Genomic DNA, 22,840 nt, shown 5'->3' with positions numbered 1-22,840 from the left:
GCAATCTCGCGCAAAATTCAGACCAATCACACACTGGAAAAGACCAGCAGAACAGGCGTTCCCTGTTCTCAGGGTTAAACGGGCTGAGAATATGCTGGTACGTGTCAACTGTCGGAGAGGAGAGCGCTGCTGGATACTGATACTGATCATATATCATGTAGAAATTGAGTATCGTACCGTTTCATATATTCCTTGTATCGATACATATCGATATAGCAATCCAATAAGGTCATTACAAATCACACGACATGCATGTAGACCCTACGATGATGACACCTCTTGACTCGTTGGCTACTATAGGCTTCTATAGAATGAAATGAAAAACATCATTAGTGTGCACTGCAGTTTTTATGTGTGCTGAAAAAGAACAAGCAGCCAAAGAAAGAGGAAGGGAACAGAGCAAACGGTTTTAAGATGTCGTGTTGATTTCATGACGCATTTTTATTGGCAGTTCAGTAGATGTAGGTCGTACCAGCAAACACACTGTCCCAATTTTCATACTGTCCCATCCCTAGTTAGCATAAAAAATTAACATCTTTATTGCCCAAATTTTTTGTTAGATTTTCAACCCTATAAGCACTTTTCCACATGATGTTTGAATTTTAATTCTGCATTTGCTCCCTCTCTTTTTTTTGCACGTCACGCAATCATTTGAACGTCTGTGTTTACTACAGTATGTGCGTCGGGTTAAATGTATTTATCACATAAAGCCATTGTGTCTCTTCAGAAGACTTGAATGCTAAAGAAGATTTGGATTAGACACTCGATTAGTTATTTTTTTACATGCCTTTATGACATTCTTTGCATTTTTTAAGTTTGAGAGGAATGGACTTTAAAAATGGAGGGGCATAAATCCCTCAGGTTTCATAAAGAATATCTTCATTTGTGTTTGGAAGGTAAATAATAAAACATGATGACAGAGTTTACATTTGTGGTAGGCAGCCTAGATTTGTTAATTTGTGTTTGTGTGAATTATACCTTAAATACAGGCCTACTAAAGCAAGTTTAGCCTTAGATAAAACAACTCTATCGCAAATCATATGGTTTCTGTATATATTCGGAAGAAGCAAGTTTGGTTGCATGAACAAAGGCACACTCACACTTTGGTAACCTAGCAACATTGAAGTGGGAGGGACATGCTAATAGCCAATCATGTACCAGTATTATGTTTAGTTGTGCCATATTGTTGTCTCGTGTTGGGTTCTTCAGTAAACAGAACCGGCTTGGAGTGATGTCGTCTGCAAATTTTGCAAGACCGTCATCCCCACCAAGACTGGTAATAATACAAAATTGTTTTACAAACTTCAGCCTTGTTTATACTTTCGTCTGGCTCCGTAGTGTGAGCCTCCACTGACGAAAGTATAAACAAGGCTGAAGTTTGTTAAACTACAACAAATAAAAAAATATATAAAAATCACAAATGACAAAAATAGCCTACTACTATGGTGAATAAATTAGATTAGTGGATAATTCAGCAGCAAAAGTTGTGCACAATAATTGTATAAAATCTAAACATTTAGTGGGTAAAAAATCAAGGAAATCACAAAAGTGAATGTGTAGCTGTAAATCTGGTAAAATGTTACACAAAATATATTAGGCCTATATACTAAGAAATTAACTTATTTTTAATGTATAGTGCATCTTTTTAATTAGGCATAAACATATTATAGATAGACCAGAACAAGAAAAGCTATTAATAAGGCTTTCATAGCGCAAAAGTATTATAATACGAGCGTCTCGAAGCGTGTATGCGCATCCCGTGCGCAGGATGATGCGCTTGAAGCAACATAGTCACATGCTCCATGTTCCATGCTCCATGCTCCGCCTGCATTGAGAAGTTCAAAATAAGAATTATCGACGCGTATTGTATCTATGCAGTATTCTTATACGCCATTTATTTGAACAGTTTAACATTTCAGTTACTGTGTGTGAAGAACAATACAATAACTAGTCCAGTGTTGTGATCTAACCGACAACCGGTAGAAAGTAACAGGCTTTACAGCAATAAACGCCAGAAAGATGGTCATTTTATGAGAAACTATAAATAGTTATCTACAGATCAAGCATAATAACAGAAATGATAGATAATTTTACAGAGAATTTCGTGTTGACTGTCGTAACTGAACGCGACACCGTTTAAAGCTGAATGGAGAGTGACTGACAGCCGCAGCGAAGGGAAGCATGCATTGACATGAACTTTAGTTGAATGACTTAATTATTCATCTGTACCTCACATTAAACTATGGAATGGCTTCAGAACACGTATAATATAGTGCAGAAATCGTTGATGTTGCCTTATAATGTTTTTGTACCTTTTGTGGGGCACTGGGGCTTAACAATAACACAATATTATATGCACAGGATAGAATTTGGATCGCTCCTGTCTGTCCGATAACTGATCCGGCAAATAATGGCGGATCGGAGCCGATACCGATCCTGAGTATCGGATCGGTGCATCCCTATAAAAAATATACACTTATATCGTGATACAGTTTTAAGCCATATTGCCCAGCTCTAGTTAACAGGTTATTAACACGTTAATTTTAACAGCTCTAATTGTTTATAACAGTGTTGTCATAAATCATATTTTTTCAACCCTCTTTTTGTGTAGCTGAACAGGTATTAGACCCACACAGTTTTACATGCTGTTCTCTCATATTACCAAGATGCTTATTTAGCAGATCTTTCTCTAATGAATTGAATCTCCATTCTCAACGCTGCAGCACAAGTATCCATCTGTCTCCACTGCACAAACCAACAACCTTTTGGTCACATAAAATAAATGTGAGCATATGCACTTGAATGAGATGAGTGCAACCAATTTGTTCTCCAGACAGGCTCAGGCCAAACCTTCAATCCCTCTGGAGGGCCCTGGGCCTGGTGTGCAGGATGGGGGTTGAGAAGCATGCCAGCTGCCTGCAGTGGGGGGACAGCTGAATTTTATTGATCTCCAAGATAAGATCATGGAAGTCTTCCCCAGGAAATTATTGCAGATTTATCTTGAAGGCAAAAACAGCAAAGTCTTATGAAGGAACCTGAAATGCAAGCAGATGAAAAGGGAAGGCAGAGGAGCTCTAAACCATGATCGATATGCAGACTTCAAAATCATCATGGCCATTTATGTAATTTGCTGTTGAACCAATGTCATACGTAGACATCTATGTTAAGGATGGGCTCCTGTAGTGTTTACTTATGTATTGTGTGGATGTGTCTGAACATATCCCATGACGTGCTATCAGTATAGGGGAGGAAGAACATTCTCTCCTCTAAATGTGCCCAGGCAAATCAAATTCCACTGTACATATCTGTGCAGTCTTTGATATTTACCAGTAGTGGTGGTGTGACATTCATGAAGCCATGACACCTCTTGACTGTCTCAAACCAGTTACATTGATCCTTGATTTTTTTTTGTGTGTGTTTGTGTGTTGTTGTTGTTTGCATGGGCTATTTTAGAGCATAGACTTTGCTTTTTGTGATAGGTCTGATTGTGTCCAGGCTTTGCTCGTGTTTATTATAGTAGTAATATGCCTCTAATGTATCAGTTGTGTAGCTGTTTCTCTTTCCCTGTTAATGCTCTTGTAATGTGAAGCTAAAAAAGGCAGGGTGATTGGGGCTGTGAAGCCCGGTCTCACTGGTGTGTGACAGGAAAACCTCACCATCCCCAACAATGGACTCAATTTAGATGGAAATGGACTGGTGTGAGTAGTCTTGCACACTGACAGCTATAAATCGTAGCAAGAACCTTAAAAAATATCTGAGGCTCTGTCCACACGAAGCCAGCGCTTTCCCAATCCGATCTTTTTTTCCCCTCGTTTCAAGAAATATCTGCGTCCACAGGAGATTACAAAAACGGACTAAAAACGATGTAGTTTGCATGCCAGGCCAGTGTGTGGCGCTGTAATTCTGCCACAGAAATACACTAAAAACGAAGAAGAAGAGTTGTGGCTAGCAGGGGTATAGCATTGGTCGCAGGTGAGGCAAAATCTCACAATAAAATAACAATAAATACATTTGCTACTTAACAGATGTGTTTTATTAATGCCTACACCTACCCCAACCAAAAACATACCCTTACAACAATGCAGATATGTTAATTAAATTACGTGATATTGATGTGCGCATGCCCAGTGCCCGTAGTTGTATCCCTCTTTCACCGTGCTGGACGTAGTGTGATGACATCACTGTTTCAGAAAATATACGGATTCGCTGTACACACGAAGACGGAAGATGATCGTTTTCAGATTTATCCGCTTTGGGACCCGGTTTCGAAAAATATCGGATGCATGCTTCTAAAACGCCGGATCCGTGTGGACGAAACGCTGATACGGTACAAAATTTACGTATACAGCTAAACGCGTCTCCGGGTTGGACGGGGCCTGAATCTCTGGCCGCAAAGGAATTTGCTCAGTTTTTAAACGGCATTGCTGAATGTCACGATGATACATTTTGATGGACGATAATATTGTCGTTCTGAGACCATTTTCATCTAAAATAATGATAATGGCATAATAATGCAGGTAAACGTTTATTTCTAAAGACTATTTAACACTGAAAACAGAAAACATTTTAAATATCCACAATAAATTAACAAAACAACCAAAAACAATGGACTCCGTCTTTAAACAAAAATGCACTTGAATAAATACCAAAAACAATAAATAAAATGGATGAAAACTGCAACTGATGTTTGTTTTAGGTGCATATTAGGGGTGGCACGGTTCATAAAACCCACGCATGGATTTATTGTAATATAAACATGGTTGTACCATCATATAACCATGGCAATTTCCAATAAGGGTGTACCTGTGCCGTAGCTTACATTATTTGCAAAAAAGTTACTAAGCATAAGTAAATCTTTACATTAAAATTATATTAAAGAAAAACAAATTCAGTGCTACCAGGGAGGATGTTCTACAGAAACAGTCAGTAACTGTTATTGTCATTTCTTTATCCTGTAGAAACGCCTTACATTTATATTCAATTTCACGCTGTTATCCCTTTACAGTTACTACTGTCATATGTTGACATGTTCATTTTTAAACATAAATTTAGCATCCAAAAGCAGATATTTCAGATAAATTTGTTTTTCCGCTGAATATTAATGGTCTCGATTGCATTCTGTCTATTTGATGTGCATGCGCGCGCCTGCTGCACCGGCGTTCGTTCAGTTTAACACTGTCGTTTAACACTGTTTTAATGCAAAATGGAAAAACTTACGTGAATTGGTAGCAATTACAGGTGACGATATAACTACTCTCCTCTAGATCAGATCCTACTAAAATGAACAAAAATGACCGCTTTGCGCTGATGATGCAGATGCGCACACGTGTCAAAAGCATCACTGCCATCTCACTGAATGCTGGGCTGCAGAGAGACGCGACTGTGTGGGAAGCACGTGACAAAACGAGGCCAGCTATTGGCTATCCGCTGCTTCTCCGGCTGTACTGGCTGAGTAAAACCACAGGTCTGTTTAACAGTCCTGTCTAAAATGGTTTTAGATAGAACTGTTATACAAAGAAAGTAGACATTCTATTAAATTATTAAAAAGTGTTGGCGTTTGCAGTGTGGTAGATGTCCAGTGTCACTAACTGAGCAGAAGTACATAATCCTGTTTGTCCCCTCAAATTTGCGTTGGATATTCTCCTTAGCATAAATGTTGAGAGGTTAGTTCATATAGGCTGTGTGCACGGCTTTTTAAAAACCACAGGTGCTATAAAAACAAACAAAAAAAGGTTTTACAAAAAAAGACAAGATTTATCTATTGTAATATTTGTGATTTTTAACATTGACTATTAAAAAACGTTTAAATGTTTTCGCACTTGCGTTGTGTGAGTAAAGTAATATATCAATTTAAAGGCAATATAAAGTAACTGGAATAAAATAATTAAATAAAATGTTTATATTTAGTGTATTTAAACGTGTCATCTATGAAAGTGTATACAAGTGAATGATGACAAGCCATGTTTAGAAGCCTAACAACTTTTGCATTTTAAAGCACATCATAAATAAACACATTGTACCAGAAAATAATCTGAATTATATCAAAGAATTTGGATATAAGACGGTGCACTTGTATTGCTATGAATGGGAGACTGTGCAACATGCAGTAGGTTGGGTATGCTAAATGAATCCCTGAACCGATACTTTTAAAAAAACAAATCAATGGTGGATGATATTAAAGAGTGGCTTTTTATTGGAACATAAATAATTTGAAATCGACAGCTCAGGCACTGAGCTCTGCGTTCTGATTCAGTCCGGTTACATACCGGTTTTATAGGTATACCCAACCCAACCAATAAGGAGGAATAGATCCCGCCATCTAAATAAGAGCCATTCGCCAATTGCTTAAGTCATTGCATTACTGCAGACTCTGGTTGGTATAGAAATTGCTCGTGCATTGGCTGGTCCAGCCTGAAAAAAACTTTTTTTTGTGTCATGATCTGGGTGTTTAATAAAAAGTTGAGACAGTTGTTTTTTTAAGTAAAGTAATTAATTTCGAACCCTGTGTACTGTAAATCACTGATTATTTCACTATATTTCTTATATTCTAATAATCTATGCTTGTAATTTATTTTCTATCAGATTCAGTGGTTGTTTGATGATTATTTGAAAAAACAATCAATAGATCAATTGAAAAATAATCGTTAGTTCACGATTCAGCCTTAATAGTAGCTTCATAAGGCTGATTGTGTTGAGCAGCTCCAGCATTAGCAGCTTTGGCAATTTTTTTTTTCATAAGCAATGTTGAAGAGCTATATAGTATTGACAGCTATTGATTGTTATACTATTCTTTCACACGGCAGTACCCACAGGGTGGGTTTAAAGGTGTCATGCAGGGGCGTAGCCATCTTTTCAGAAGTGAGGGGGACAGAAATGTCGTAATACCATTTTTTTTTTTTTTTTTTTTTTTTTTTGGACCAATATAATTTATCGCATCTCTTGCTTTTAATTGGGCAAGATATCAAATACACTGCTGAACAATAACCAATAATTAATATCTATAATATTATTCTCCTATTTTTTATGCCAATTTTATGATTGGTTTATATACTACAAACACGTCTGCATTAAGACTCCACGGATTTTATGCAATGTAAAAAAATATATATTCTGATGTAAACCATGCTGTTCTCTATGTGAATATATAGTAAAGTGTAATTTATTCCTGTGATCAAAGCTGAATTTTTCATCATTACTCCAGTCTTCAGTGTCACATGGTCCTTCACTGGTCATTCTCATATGATGATCTGATGATCAACACACATTTAGGATTATTATCATTTGTGCTGCTCATGGTGAGGCTTAATATTTGTGAAAACCATCTAAACATTTGTGGTAAAATTAAAAAAGAGCGAAAATAATACTTTTATTGATCAGACATGCATTAAATTGATTACAAGTGATATTTTTAATATTACAAATTAGATAATAATTTATTTAATAAATGCAAACAAATGCTATCCATTGAACTTTCTATTCATTAAAGAATCCTGAAAAATAACATGTAGGCTATCATGGTTTCCACAATTTTTTTAAGCAGCACAACTGTTTTCAACACAGATAATAATCAGAAATGTTTCTTGATTATGAAATCCTTATATGAGAATAATTAGTGAAGGATCATGTGACACTGAAGACTGGAGTAATGATGATAAATACAGCTTTGATCACAGGAATAAATTACTATATATTCACATAGGCAAAAAGCTGTTTTAATTTGTAGTAATGTTTCAAAATATTACTGTTTTAACTATTTTTCATTACAAAAATGCAGCCTTGGTGAGCAGAAGATACTAAACATTAAAAGCTGCATTATTCATATAGCCTACTTTATTGTCAATAAATAGCCTACATTGAGATGACTTGAAAAACACACACAAAGCATATATTGTCGCAATCGTCTGATTGTCGTCATCACGTTGCATCTCTCATAACGATTGTTTTCCTTCAGCTGCAGCTCCAGCGTGACTGGGTATTACGAATCCACTTTTGGACTTTCTATGAGAGCGCCCTCCTCATATTAAGATTCGAAAAAAATTACAGGTCATGCATAGATTATTTTTTGTCTCTGAATTTAAATCTTGATGTATTCACATTGGTTTCTATGTAAATACACTTGCCCGTGACCTCAAGAAGCGCACTATCAACCGAGGTTACAGAAGGCTGCTTTTAGCGTCCCTGTTAACTTGCCGGCCGCCGCGCAGGGTAACGCCGGTTCGAATCCCGCTCGGAGCGGGTCGACTAGGATCGGTGAGACCCAGTAAAAGTGTGGGGGACGAAAATACATTTTATTAAAAGTGAGGGGGACACGTCCCCCGCGTAATCTACGCCCATGGTGTTATGAACTGGATTTTTTCTTTTTTTTATACTGTTGTCTGAGGTCAACTAATGATTTTCATGTGGTTTTTACATTCAGAAACATAATTAATAAGTAATAGGCTATTTTCTAAACTGGTTTTGTGCCTGTCTTCTGAATGCTGGGTTTTGATGGGTGTGTTGTAATGGAGACTTAGAAGTAAACGCCCATGGCTAGGATTGGATAAGATTTGCATATTTAGTGAGCTTCAGCTCCCCTGTCATATCCATGGCCCTGTCAGTTCACATGAGGGAGAGATCATTTACCGTGCGTTCACACCGCCGCCGGCGAGAGCGTCAAAATTCGCTCTTGCTGCCCTGGCAACGACGCTGTAGAAAGCTTCGTGGATGCGCTGCCATTCTGACGTAGATCGAATGTTTTTTCTTTTTTTAAACTGTATTTAAAGAGGCCGCAAATCAAACAAGCATGTTGATTGATAGACTGACCACAAGTAGGGTATAAATTAACCTCATTAAATCGTTTAAATGTAAAAGTAAGAATGAATTGCATACCCGCTGAAAAACGAGCGTTCTAGCACCTATGAAATAGTGTTGCAAGACTTCTTAACACATTACACATCACTATGATTGATCTCGTCATAAATGATAGGGAAACCCGCACAGCAGTGATCAACTTCTCTTACATTTTGCTTGGGAACTACTGTGGTTGGAACCAAAGTTTACAGGCCTGCGTTCTCTGGCTTTCTCTCAAGCGGAGCACTTCTACATTCTGATTGGTTGCCGCCGAACCGCGTCATAGGTCATGACCATAAAGTTGAGCTGATTTCAACTCTCCTCGATGCCCAAATCGTCCAAGACTCGCTGCGCCGCACTGCTCTCTCCGGAGCTCGGCTCGCCCGGCTCCCATTGAAAATGAATGACCCCGCGATTGATTGGAATACTGTTGCACCATTGCTGTTGGATCCGTTATAGAAGGCACACCATTGTGTCTGCAAATCCAGCACCTGAGACTTGTTTACAAATGGTTCCGCAGTGAAATGAAGCAAACACGTATATGACCTTTCCCACGTGAGCTGGAACTTCATTAAAAAGAAATGAAGTGTCACGTATTCCTAATATTATGATCTGAAGGAAGCTTATGCAGCGACTATGTTCTTCCACAATATCTTCTTCCACGTTTATTGCTGCTGGCTAGAGCCGATCAGCTCCATGAGTCGGTGGGCGGGGCTACTGAACTACACGTTATTTAGAGGTGTTTTTATTTTGTTTCACGATGAAGCACAATTTTTTGGGGGGGGGCCTGATGTCTATAAAAGCTTTTCTTTGACTAAAAAGGAAGTTTTCAGCTCTGAAACTTACAGGATAATCTTATATTACCATGACCTTAAAAGCTCAAGGGAAAGTTAATTTCTCAATTCATCACCCCTTTAAGGTTTCGGGGACTATGGGAAAACCTCTACAGCCGTGATTGAAAAGGGTCAAGTCATTTCCAGTAGCCGTATGAACTTTGTGACATGGCATCTGACAGACAGAAGCCAGTGACACATCACTATGCATAGTAGCGCATCATTGTGCATGTGCCAGTGGATAGTGGCATGCGTAACTGACATTATTCCAACACTCTGACACTGACATGACACCTTACTGGCACAGAGTCACGGATAATATCGCCGTGTGTTGACACCTCCAGTGACTGTCAGATTAACCAAGCACCTATGCTGACGGACCACTAAATGTTTTGTAATGCGTCACAATCTTGCTATTCTAGGAAAGAATGTATTTATCATGGGTCACTGTGAATAACACATTAAAGGGTTAGTTCACCAAAAATGAAAATTCTGTCAATAATTACTTACCCTAATGCCGTTCAACACCTCTAAGACCTCCGTTCATCTTCGGAACACAAATGAAGATATTTTTGTTGAAATCCGATGTTTCAGAAAGGCCTTCATTGACACCAATGTCATTTCCTCTCTCAAGACCCAGAAAAGGCACTAAAGATGTCATTAAAAGTCCATCTCACTACAGTGGCTCTACAATCATTTTATGAAGAGACGAGAATAGTTTTTGTGTGCCTAAATAACCTTGAAAAAACAACTAAATAACGACTTGTATAGTGATGGGCGAATTTCAAAACAAAGATTCAAACCATTATGAATCAGTGTATCGATTCATGATTCGTATCGTTAAAGTCGCGTGATTTTCAGCGGTGTGGTGGTTTAACATGCGATCCGAATCATGAATCGTCACCTCTGAGCTGTTTAAACATTAAAAGATCTAAATGTCACTCCAGATGCAGCTTCTGTGTTTCCTCTGCATTGCAAAGATGGGTTTTGTTGATAATTATTTAATTTGATTGTTAACAGCCCTATTGTGTATTGTTATAATAAATAGGTATTGCGTATATGAAATTGACACATGATGTATGCATGTAATTAGGTTTAAAAAATACATTTTATAAAGATAAAAAAGATGACGCATAATATGAAGAATATCAGTTCAGCTGACCACAGCAGTTTTAAACCTGCCAAGGTACCAGCACAATAACATACTTGGCAAAATATCATCTAATTATAGTTATCAAGAAATCACAAAAAAATGTTGTGAGATCCTTTTGTGTCAATATCGCACACGCTTAACTGGTGCTACTTGTACCTCTTAGAGTGGCTTTTCAAAGTGTAAATAGATCATGCTAATTCAGGAAAAGCAGTGGCTAGAAATATTTACATGGCATACGTACAAGTGAGTTTCAACAGGAGAGTACTGGATCCAGCTCTACTGCGCCATGATCCTGGTATAGCACTTATTTAACATGTAAAAATAAATTGCGGGCATATCCAACATTTAAATTATTATTTATATTACATATTTAAAGGGGTGATTAATTGAGAAATCAACTTTCCCTTGAGCTTTTGATATATAAAAGTTCATGGTAATATAAGTTTCAAGTTTCTGAAAACTTTCTTGTTAGTCAAAGAAAAGCGTTTATAGACACCAGGCCCAGCAAACGGTCCTGTGCTTCATACTTGCGTCACTGTGCGACGAAACACCTCTACAGAACGTGTAATTCAGTAGCCTCGCCCACCGACTCATGGAGCTGTTCGGTCGATCACAAGCCAGCAGTAATTACAATGTGGAAGAAGATAGCAAGCAAGTTATTGTGGAAGAACACAGTCACTGCATAAGCTTCCTTCAGATCAAAATTTTAGGAATGTGTGATACTTCATTTCTTTTTAATGAAGTTCCAGCTCACGTGGGGAATACAGTGGTGTTTTGTTTACCTAATTTCACTGCAGAATCGTTTGTAAACAAATCTCCGGTCGACACATGAGAATAAAACGTGTTTTTATATGTGATAGTATTGCGTTGTTATAGATCGTTTTGCTTGTGTGTGTCTAACAGAGCATAACTTTAGCACACTGGACTCAGACACGTATGGGCCAGGGCTTGCAAAGCCCGGCAGGCCAATGAATCTCATTATATTCCGTTCTTGTTCTACTATTTTCTTTCTCTCTAACATCTGAAGGGCGGCGCGCACCGAACGTGCGCGCACGGTTCACTCTTATTTTGTCCGATCTTGCGGGCTATGTGTAATATAAAAATAATAGTCCAATCAATCGTGGGTCGATGAGAAATAAAACATTGTTTGTTTGATAAAGACATTTACAAGTCCTGTGATCGAGATAATCGTTCTGGTTGCCGCATCTCCCTCCATCTCGCCTCTCCCTGAACTGACAGGGGAGCTTAAGCTCATTAAATATGCAAATCTTATCCAATCCTAGCCGTGGGCCTTCCAAGTCTCCAGTTACACGCCCATCAAAACCCAGCGTTCAGGAGCGAGCTTTAAAACCAGTGTAGAAAATAGCCTATTACTTATTAGTTATGATGTTTTTAAATTTATAAACTGTTCTAGTCCTGGCACAGGCACTGAAAGAATCTGATGTGTGCAGTATAGTGTTGTCACGATATGGGAATTTCCATCTTCGATTCGATACCTTCAACACAGGGAAAACTGCCATACATACAACCATACAGATAATTTCTTATCTCGTAATTTTTTGTTTATTTGTTATAATTTGGGTAATATTGTTATGATAGCTTGCACACAGTAAAGGGGGGGGGGGTAATTTGAATTTCTGAACTAGAGGGGTGCAATGGATCAAATTGCTCATGGTTCAGTTTTCATCACGGTTTCGGTGCGGGGGGAAAAGGGACTGCAGTCAAATAATAAAGAAAATAAGAACAAGTAATTATCAAACAAGCAACAGCACATGTATATCTGTATCTATATATTCATTTGAGACAATCTACTATGTTTGCTGGGATAATCGCCAATGCAGTTATGTTGACAATTTTTGTGGGAATTTGTCCACTAAAAAAAATTCTCTGGAAAAAAATGGCATTTGTGGGATAAAAGTGTGTTATTTTGGCAGGGTTGCCTGCTAAAATTCATATTCCTGGGTCTATCACATAATTGAGGTTGCTTCACTTCAACCCGCAGACATGGAAAACAACCCTCGGGAATACCGCAGACTTGGCAACACAGTGATGTTGAGTTCTGTTGACATTTGACAACTAACGTTATGCGTCGCTGCGTTGCTCTGATTGGTTGTAGGTCTATCCAATTAAGGTCTTTCCTGGATTGGTTGAAACCATAGGGTTGAAACACACCCCATAATTACAGCCCAATGGAGCAGTATCAGACTCATATTCTGACTAGAATTGAGTATGGCCACGTCAGGGTAAGCAGCAGCAGGAGTCAATCTCATTCATCACGAGAGTGAGGAGCTGACTGAGACGACGATGGTGTAAGGCGATTGGTTTCAAAACAAAATGTAAAATTACCTATTTGCCAATATTTTGGATTTGCTGGTATTGTCACATTTTAAAAATGTCAGTACCGACTTGGTAGCAAAGTACCGGTACTTGTGACATCCCTACTTACCAGTAATGTCTGTGAAAAAAAATTATGCATGAAGCTTGCATTTCTCACATCAGCCCGTGCACAGCAGCGAATATAGTCGTAAATATTTAATTTAACATTCAGTTTATATTTGATTTACACTCTCTATTTTATACATTGATTTGGTATTGGTTTTTGGTATCAGAACATTTTAATGAGTGCGGGTATATGAGCACCGTTTCGGGTTGAAATAATCGCCACCACACATTTAATACATTTGTCCACTATATTGTCTGTATAGGTATTATTATCATCACTGCATTAGGTGATCTGGCCGTTTCTTTTCACCTAAAAAGGAAAGCTGTGAATTTAGCAATACTGTATAGTCAAACACTAGTCTTGTGTTTTGAGAACATGCTTTCAAATCAAAAGCATAATCCAAAAGTTTGATTCAACATCTTTATAGAAAGTTTAAGTATAGGCTAAATAATTTAAAAAAAGAAAAAGAAAACTTGGCCTAGTTTTGAGCTCTGATAAAAATGGCAACTTTTTTTCTGTGCTATTTTTTTTTTTTATGGATGCAACATTTTGTCCCAAACAATTCTAATGAATATCAATATTAAACAAATAGTTCCATTCCATAACCACAATTCAATTCATTTATGATAGTACAATGTTTTAAACATTAAAATACACACATCAAATAGTAGAAAATGTGATCTAATGTTCTAGTTGATAGCAGCCTAATTTTGACAGATGATTTCAGATCATTTTTTTAATATTTTTATAAAGATGTACATATCAAATTGTAGAAAGTGTTCATGATGCAGTATTTTATTGATTGTACTCAAACAAAGTTTGATTTCTGAGAGACTCTGTGTGGCTATTTGTTTTTTACTTTTTGTATGCACATTGAGTAGTAATTTTAGTTTATGTATATTGTGTGCTATCCCCTGGCTTACCCATTATCCAGGAAACACGAGGAGTCACTGATGAATATTTTTCTTATTATTTGGTCGTTCGCTGCAGTGCAGGTTTCCCTGCATCAGTTGGCACTGTAATATGTTTTCCCTCAGTGATTGTTTGCCTTATCGCTCTCATAGTTAAGATTTGATTGCAGATTTGAATGTAGTCTGCTGTGTTGTGACTGGAAGAGCATGTAAGACTGTTCATGTGTGCTTTTTCAGACACAAAACGTAACTACATGTATAGTAAGGTTGGGTTAAAAATTATAGATTTCTCGATTTTAATCAATTCTCATTTTTACAAAACGATAGATTCTTAAATTCCAAGAATGATGGGGATTGAAGGACTGAACTGATCTTCTCATCCGCCTTAATAGCAGTTACTGCTCAAAATAAACATGAATGAGCACCTGAAAGTGATCGAACCACAAGCTTGTGATTCGAAATCAAATCGAATTGTGAAATTTGTGTTAATATCCAGCCCTAATATATATATATATTTTTTCCATTACAATCCCAAAGATATTTATGAAACATTAACCCAAACCAGGGTAGCAGTTTCTCCAGAGCGAGACTGGGTTCAGGTAGCATGTCCCTTCCCATACTCTGAGTTAGAGAAGCTTGATTCTGCTTTTCATGCCACATCCATCAGGCACAACACATACGCTTGGCATAGTCCTTGGAAATGCCACAGTGTTGTCATTCATTTTATCGGTTTCATTGGGTGTCTGTTACAGCAGATAATGGTGGATGAGTTTTTGCATCCTTTGCTCAGGATGTTGAGTTGAAGCAGATGGTGGGCCGGAAAGAAGGTGGTACAGCAGTGTAGATAATTGTTCCCACTCCCTCACACTGGAAAGCTGTGTGAGTCAACCTTAGATATGCAGTCTTTTCATATGGGCATATTCATATTCATTATATTTTTTGGTTATATTTAATTGTTTCACGATGGTTCATAAAAGCCTACTGGTTCATCTAAGCTGCCTACTTTAGACATATCAAGCAATTTGGTTGTTTATCTATCCACTCTGTCTTTTGCTTTTCTGTTTGGTGATGTAATAGTGTATAGTGTAATCCTGTCTTTTCTGATCTTCAGGCACAGACATCTCTGTGGGTGAAGAAGTAGCCATCAAGCTAGAATGTGTGAAAACGAAGCACCCACAGCTGCACATCGAGAGCAAGATCTACAAAATGATGCAAGGAGGCGGTATGTGTTTCCACACTCAGTCAGCAGCTCCTCGTGGTCTCCATCCGGCTTCTCCGTTAAACAGAGCTATGAGTCACACATACACACCTCACACTGCTTACACATACATAAGAGCATGCATGTTCATTTATGGAAAATAAAACTCTTCAATCTTAAATTTTTGAAACAATTATTTAGGTTTAGTTTTTTGAAACATTGCTGAATTTTAAAAGGACATTTGATGGAATATGATTTGTATTGTATTGTAAAATGGTGTCAGACCAGCTGACAAAGAGTTCCTTTCCTTTTTGGGACAGTGCTGCATTGCAACTGGAATTTTTACATGCGTCAGTGAGGTATACATTTTTTTCATGGCGTGCACACTTACATTTGGGGTTTTCTGTTTTCTGTATTCTAGATTGTTGTTTGCAATAAATATTATCTTGTTGGCTGTGTTATAAAAGGGTTTTTTGAAATTCTATTAGTCTTAAAAATATCAAGAATATGTTGAAAAATACAAGCCGAATTAGGGCTGCAACTAACTATGATTTTGATAATCGATCAGTTGGCAGATTCTTTTATTTATTTTATTTTCGATTAATTGGATAAAGGCCCTTTTTATTTTGACAAAACACACTATTCCGCATCCTGCCTAATGCTGTCCTTCAAACACATGTCAGCGGAGTGCTATGAACACAAAGAATTAAATATATATTATAATTAAATAAATAAGCATTATTGTAGTAATTAAGTAATGAGAATCATTTATTCTCATGTAAGAATCTTTATTTTAAGCTTCAAGCTAATGCATTAGCATTTAACATACCAAAAACATTATCTAAGTACCTAAAGGTATGTTAAACGCTAATGGATTAGCTTGAAGCTTAAAATAAAGCATTCTCCAATTTTGGCTGTTTGTATTATGTACATTTCCACTTCATTATTTTTAGATGCATTTTGATTTTAAGATGCATTTAAAAGGCTTAATTAACAATGAATGTTTTATGTAAGCTTAATATGGCTCTCTTGTTGTTAATTTGTTTGAGTAAGAGGGTTCTTGGAAGGCAAACCAATCATGACCACTTCCCCTTGCAGCGTCATCAGTCAACACGTCCTTATCTGATTATTATCAGATCTCAAACTACTCACTGCGTTCTGTCAGTGCCATGGATCGTCTTCTCTTATTGACTCAACATTTAGCCATATGAAAAAAGCGGATTTTTGGCATCTGTGTAGTTTTGCATCCATATCGTGTGTAGGCACAAGAATCTTTTTTCTTGACATTTTGTCTCTGTTGCAATTTATGGTGATGGTCTATGAATATGCATGAGATGCCTGAAGGATACACCCATCCCCAACCCACCCATGCCCCGGTTCCAACTAGATTTGCCCCGATTGCTTATTCTAGATTGATGTATGACAGTCCTTTCAGGGTTTTTTTATGGTGCCAGCAACAAAAGTGTGTTTATGCCGTTTGCTTTCAAACACACTCACTTTCAAACACAAGCAGCAGTCTTTCTGCTCACTCTCAGCATGACTGAGCATGCATGACGTTCGCTCTGCACCGGCCAAACTTTGTGACGACATCCGTGCCACGACAGACCGACATTCTGAGTGAGCCTTCTCAGCGCTTGTGTTCTCTGTGATCACATGGACCCCAGGCCAGATGGTGTGTGTGGAGGGGTGCGGGTTTGGGGGGGAGGGGCCACCCTGTGCATTCCATCTCCTAACTGGGTCTCTTTCACCACTCCCTGCCTTATTTAGCATAGCATGGACAAACATACATACTGACAACTTAACATTGAGAAAAGGTGTGCTAACCTGCACGCATTAGTGCGTCACACATACTTATACATACACAGACACACACTCACATATGTCTACATGCACTATCTCTCTCACACAAACACATACACGCTGCATGTATATTTTTTAGGGTGAAAAATACTCCATGTCTTCAGTTTTTTCCTCAGTTTTTTAATATCACAATTGCACTCTTGTTTGAGTCCATACATGGAGAAGCACTAGGCTCTGCATTTTTCTATTTTAATTCCTATTAATATAGACTGTCAGAGCTGTCCTGACATGAGAATGGAAAGGCGCACTGGACGGCTCAGACAGGGGATATATTTAACCTCCTGAGTTTGCGCAGGAATAGCTGACCTGGAAAATGTTTTCTGCAAAGTGCTGAACAGCAAAAGCTCTGTGCTGAAGGCAGTGGCACAGGCTCAGGGCACACATGACAGTAGGCACGACAGCAGCTGCCGAGAGAACTCTGACCTTACAGAACTCTGCTGAGCTCTCAGTCTCTTCCCCTCCTTGATAATCCTGAGTGTGCTGGGTATATGTGAACGACACTAGAAAATCTAGGCTGTCTGTTTGTCTGATTGCAGTTAATGAGAAGATGTGTATTTTCAACATCTGTCGTTTAAGTACGCATTCAAATTATGTTATAGTACTCCTGTGACCGCTGCCTTTTCTTCTTCACATGTGGCTGAACTGTGAGAGGGGGCAGGGAAACGTCCTTGAATTGATCTAATTGGGTATCAGCTGTGGATTCATGACAGCCTATATCTTTTCGTGCATCACTTCAAGGTCTTCTAGAGTTGGTTGATGCTTTATGGCTTGATGAATTAGAGCCCTTTCTGAAGGTGACCAGCCAGCACTGCTTGTTTATTCAAGCTAACACTCTGCTCATCACTGCCCTACTTAAACAAACTTGCTTACAACATTATAGATGGGGGTTGTAGGTCACCTTCAGATTCTGTCTGTCAGTCCTTTAAAGTTACAGGTGCATATGGCCGTGTGTCCACCAAAGCATTTTTAGCCAGCTGAAAATGCTAGGCGCTCAGCTGAAAACGCCTCGCTATGAGCGCGTTTTGGCAGGCAGCGTTTTTTTCTCCTCAGTTGAGACTTGCTTGTTGTTATGATATGGAAAATCTGCGGAGGATCTAATTTCACAGGTAGTTTTGTATTGATGTATATAAAGTTGCAGATACAATGTAAAGTATTTGCTCTGGCATTTGTTTTAAATCATTTTGTTCCGTTATTATTCCTTGTTGTCATCTGATGACGACACGCAGAATGTGGCGGTTGTTCTGTGTTGTTTGTCCTGCCCCTCCTCCACTGTGATTGGACGGCTGGGTTAAAAGTGACAGTGATGAGCGCTGCGTTTTACTCAAAGTTGAACATTCTTCAACTCTCGGCGACTAGTAAAAAATGCTGAGCGCTCAGCGCGTGAGCGTGAAATACTCGCTCAGCGCCTCGGTGCGCTCCAGGCGTTCTAAAAACGCAGCGCTCTCATTGAAAGCAATTGAAAACGCCAGCCAGCAGCGTGAAAACGCTTTGGTGGACACACGGCCTATTAGTCAGACTTAGCCTCTATTCTCTATTCCATTTAGTGGACTTTCAAGATCATTTTGGTTGGCGATGATTTTAACCACATAAGATTTCCTTTTTGAAGGAAAAATTCTTCTGTACTAATTGTAATTGTTTATTCTACAGTCGGTATCCCAACAATTAAATGGTGTGGGGCAGAGGGAGATTACAATGTGATGGTGATGGAGCTGCTGGGACCCAGTTTGGAGGATCTCTTCAATTTCTGTTCTCGCAAGTTCAGCCTAAAAACTGTTCTTCTGCTGGCTGACCAAATGGTAAGGCTGTAGAAGGGATCACCATAACCTTTGTCCTGTCCACCGTTCCCATCTCTTGTTATAGGACACTTAGAATGGTATAATGATTCAGAATGTGGTGATCTGATGACATGATGAGCTTTACTGTCATCCTTTCAGCTGTTTTACATAGACAACCCATATCCTTTTTGACTTTGTGTTTACTGAGTATTAAGTGCCAAGAAAGGAGGCATAATGTGAAAGGGCTACTTGTTCAACAGTTGTCATGCCTTTATTGCTTTATTTAAATTGGTGTGTTAGGTTTGTGTGCAGTCTCTCATTCAGTCATTCGACTTGTTGAACCTGTCCTCTGTTCTGTCATCAGATCAGCCGTATCGAATACATCCACTCCAAGAACTTCATCCACAGAGATGTCAAGCCTGACAACTTCCTTATGGGCCTGGGGAAGAAGGGCAACCTTGTTTACATCATTGACTTTGGACTGGCCAAGAAGTACAGAGACGCTCGCACCCACCAGCACATCCCTTACCGCGAGAACAAAAACTTGACTGGCACTGCTCGCTACGCTTCCATCAACACCCACTTGGGAATAGGTACCCTAATATGTCTTTAGAATCAACCTAGCATAATATTATATTATCTTATTAAACCTCCTGTGCTTTCAGAACTGTCATCATTCTAACATTTACAACCAAGCCACTTCACCTTTTATAGTCAGGACATCTTAATGACAGTGTTTATTTGTGTTTTCTTTCACAGAGCAATCCAGACGAGATGACTTGGAGTCTCTTGGCTATGTGCTCATGTACTTCAACCTGGGGTCTTTGCCATGGCAGGGTCTAAAGGCAGCCACAAAGAGACAGAAGTATGAGCGAATCAGTGAGAAGAAAATGTCCACTCCTATTGAAGTCCTCTGCAAAGGATACCCATGTAAGCTTCTGCTATACATACAAGGATTTTTATGTTATAGATTCCTGTTTCAAAAGATCCTGTTTTTTTGCATGTTTTATTAATTTAAAGAAACCTGAATCACAGTTTTCACAGAATTATTAATCAGTACAATTTTTATCGTTAATAGACCTCTTTAAAAAACATGAAAAAAGTGTAGTTGACCTCAAATCTGAACAAATTGATAGAATTTTTTTAATTACATTTGCCTTTTGTTTGTTTCCAGCTGAGTTTGCCACATACCTCAACTTTTGCCGGTCCCTTCGCTTTGACGACAAGCCCGACTACTCTTACCTGAGACAGCTCTTCAGGAACCTTTTCCACCGGCAAGGCTTTTCATACGACTACGTGTTTGACTGGAATATGCTCAAATTTGTGAGTGTCAAATGGGTTGTCTTCACATGGTTTCTTAATTATCCTTGTTTTTTATTGTGGTGTTTTTGACTTAATGCTTTATGATGTGCTGTGCTGTTCAGGGTGCAAACAGAGCGGCTGAAGATCCTGAGAGGGAGCGGAGGGATCGAGAGGAGCGATTGCGGCATGGGCGGAATCCTGCTGCCCGTGGCATGATGCCTTCCAGCTCAGGTAGACCCAGAGGAACACAAGAAGTAGCACCTCCCACACCCCTCACGCCAACCTCACACACAGGTAAGATGTCAGCTCGTGTTTTTTTTTTTTTTTGCTGTTTTTTTTTAATCTGGTAAACATACAAGGCTTTTCTTTCTTTTCACTGCTTCAGACTGTAAGATTTGCATTCCTCAGCTTTTCCCCCCTCTCATTTGTTGTCATCTTAGCTCAAAGGAAGTGGTTAAAGGGTTGCAAGCTACTACGCTCAGCAGGATGTTTGCTAGACATGACTAAATTAACTAGCGTTTGCTTTTCCGAAGGGTGGAGGTTTACACAGAGACATTTCTCCCTGCAAGACACTTAAACAGTGACCCTGTACTGGTCTTGTTAGCAGTAAGCTAACTGCCGTTAAGTGTATGCTCTGAATTGGCAGAGCCTCAAGGAGTTCGGTGCAAAAAACTGCCAACTTTACTGGAGTCTTAGTAAACTTCAGTTTCTTTTGTTCCCTTATTCTCAGTGAGTAAGATCAGTGCAGTGCAGTTTTTCCAGTTTGGTGTAATTACTTTGTGGTTCAGACATTGGAAAACTGAAGGCTTTTTTTTTTCTTAGGTGGATGTGATCCAATATGTCGTGTCAGTGTCTTTTTATTTTCCCATACTTTTGATGACATGTCTTCCTCCTTTTTTCTTCCTTCTTTTTGCCAGGAATGGAGCGAGAGAGGAAGGTCAGTATGAGATTGCACCGCGGAGCCCCTGTCAACATTTCCTCCTCTGATCTAACTGGCCGACAGGACACCTCGCGCATGTCCACATCACAGGTATTAACTAAATACTTTTCCACCATTGCTTGTATGTTTGGCAGCAGTGTCTGTCTCTGGCTACAGCTCTGCTGCTCTTAAATGGCCCTGTCTTTATTTCCTGTCACTTCCAACCTCAAAAGAGGTCACTTTGGTTCAAAGAGCTTTATAAACAAATTGTCCACAATAACTTTCCACCAAAAAGACAAAAGGAAAGATGATATAGAGTGATTGCCATGAAAAAGTGCTCAGATGAAGCTTGTGTCTTCTGTGGCCTGCTGTGATATGAGCATGGTTTGCAGGGCCATTATGAAAGCACTGAGAGGTGTTTATGGACTACATATGCTGTATAGCTTATCTAGAAATTTGCATTCAACAGTGAAATGTACAGCATGTAAATCCATCTAGAAAAAAAGTAAATAACTTTTACTTTTTCATTTAACTTAATAAATAACTTGGTAGGATTTGAAGATTAAAGAAATAGAAATTCATCTTCATCCAGTTCTACTACATTTTATTAACATTATTTTTATTATTATTATTGATTTATTGTTATTTAAGTATGTATGTTTGCATGTTATTGATATTGCTGGGCTTGTTTTCCCAGCTATAAATGTTACTGTTTTACTGATACTAGGATGCTCATTTCGATGATGAGTGTCTGTGACCTGTTAAAAGCTCAAAAACAGAACTGCAGCGTTTCTGACAACAGAGAAAAAACTGAATGAAATCATATAACTAAAAAGCGTAAAATAAATAGGCCTACATTAAATATTTTCACTTTAATAATTACCAAATTAATAAAAAAAATACACTGAATCCGTTTGAAGCTTTGAACAACCGGAATAGTTTTTCGTCAAATAAAAATGGCAGGCCTACCTCAAACCACACCTTGACTAGTTTTTATTTTTTTTAAAGTAACATGTCTACGTTATGTGGGTTAGTCTGGAGCACAGCCTGTTGACCGTTAGACCTGCAACAGAAAGCCTTGTTTATATGGTCGTCTGTCTCCACAGCGTGAGCCTCCGCTGACTGTGCACGCGCCTCTGATGACTGTTGGGAGTGTTTATACCGATTTAAACTCGACGTGCTCGCCATTGTCCTGTTCTTTGAAACGACAGAGGGCGACTCGGGGTAATTGTTCTATAAACCATCAAGAAACAGCGGCGAGAAGAACATAAGGGACAATGTTTACTTTAGTAAACTTGACCAAAACCACACTACGAAATTCCTTAAACAAGGCTTCAGATGGCACTTATGCCCGGGGAATACAGAGATAATGTCTTGCTAGAGCAGCCAGCCTTGGGAAGCGCCTTTTTATTAGCTTTCCACCAGTCAAGAGCTTGTACTACTGCTCTTAGTACCACGTGGCATATTTTGCAAGCCTAACTTCGCCGCTCTTTCTGTCTAAATGGTTCCACACAGTAGGCTTCTTCTTTTCCCATTAATTCATTTTATGTCTGTCAGCAAGTGTGGTTGCAAGAGTTGACTCGCTCTGTGAGTTAACAAATACAGCATATTTTTCTG

General features: G+C 38.7%; 1 protein-coding gene across 2 annotated transcripts in view; it reads left to right on the top strand.

The window, feature by feature from the left end:
- The window catches only part of csnk1da (casein kinase 1, delta a), a 32,389-nt gene that overhangs the window by 3,826 nt on the left and 5,723 nt on the right, over positions 1–22,840 (top strand). For both annotated transcript variants that reach the window (XM_067418601.1, XM_067418610.1), the window contains exons 2-8: positions 15,281–15,391; positions 18,875–19,023; positions 19,367–19,595; positions 19,762–19,932; positions 20,177–20,325; positions 20,427–20,598; positions 21,222–21,334. In XM_067418601.1, coding sequence (XP_067274702.1) covers positions 15,281–15,391; positions 18,875–19,023; positions 19,367–19,595; positions 19,762–19,932; positions 20,177–20,325; positions 20,427–20,598; positions 21,222–21,334 — 1,094 coding nt within the window. The remainder of the gene's footprint in view (positions 1–15,280; positions 15,392–18,874; positions 19,024–19,366; positions 19,596–19,761; positions 19,933–20,176; positions 20,326–20,426; positions 20,599–21,221; positions 21,335–22,840) is intronic.

This window comes from Pseudorasbora parva, chromosome 2 (genome assembly GCF_024679245.1).
Source record: "Pseudorasbora parva isolate DD20220531a chromosome 2, ASM2467924v1, whole genome shotgun sequence".
Lineage (NCBI taxonomy): Eukaryota > Metazoa > Chordata > Actinopteri > Cypriniformes > Gobionidae > Pseudorasbora > Pseudorasbora parva.
The sequence above is the reverse complement of the archived record's forward strand: the minus strand, read 5'-3'. Positions and strand labels throughout refer to the sequence as shown.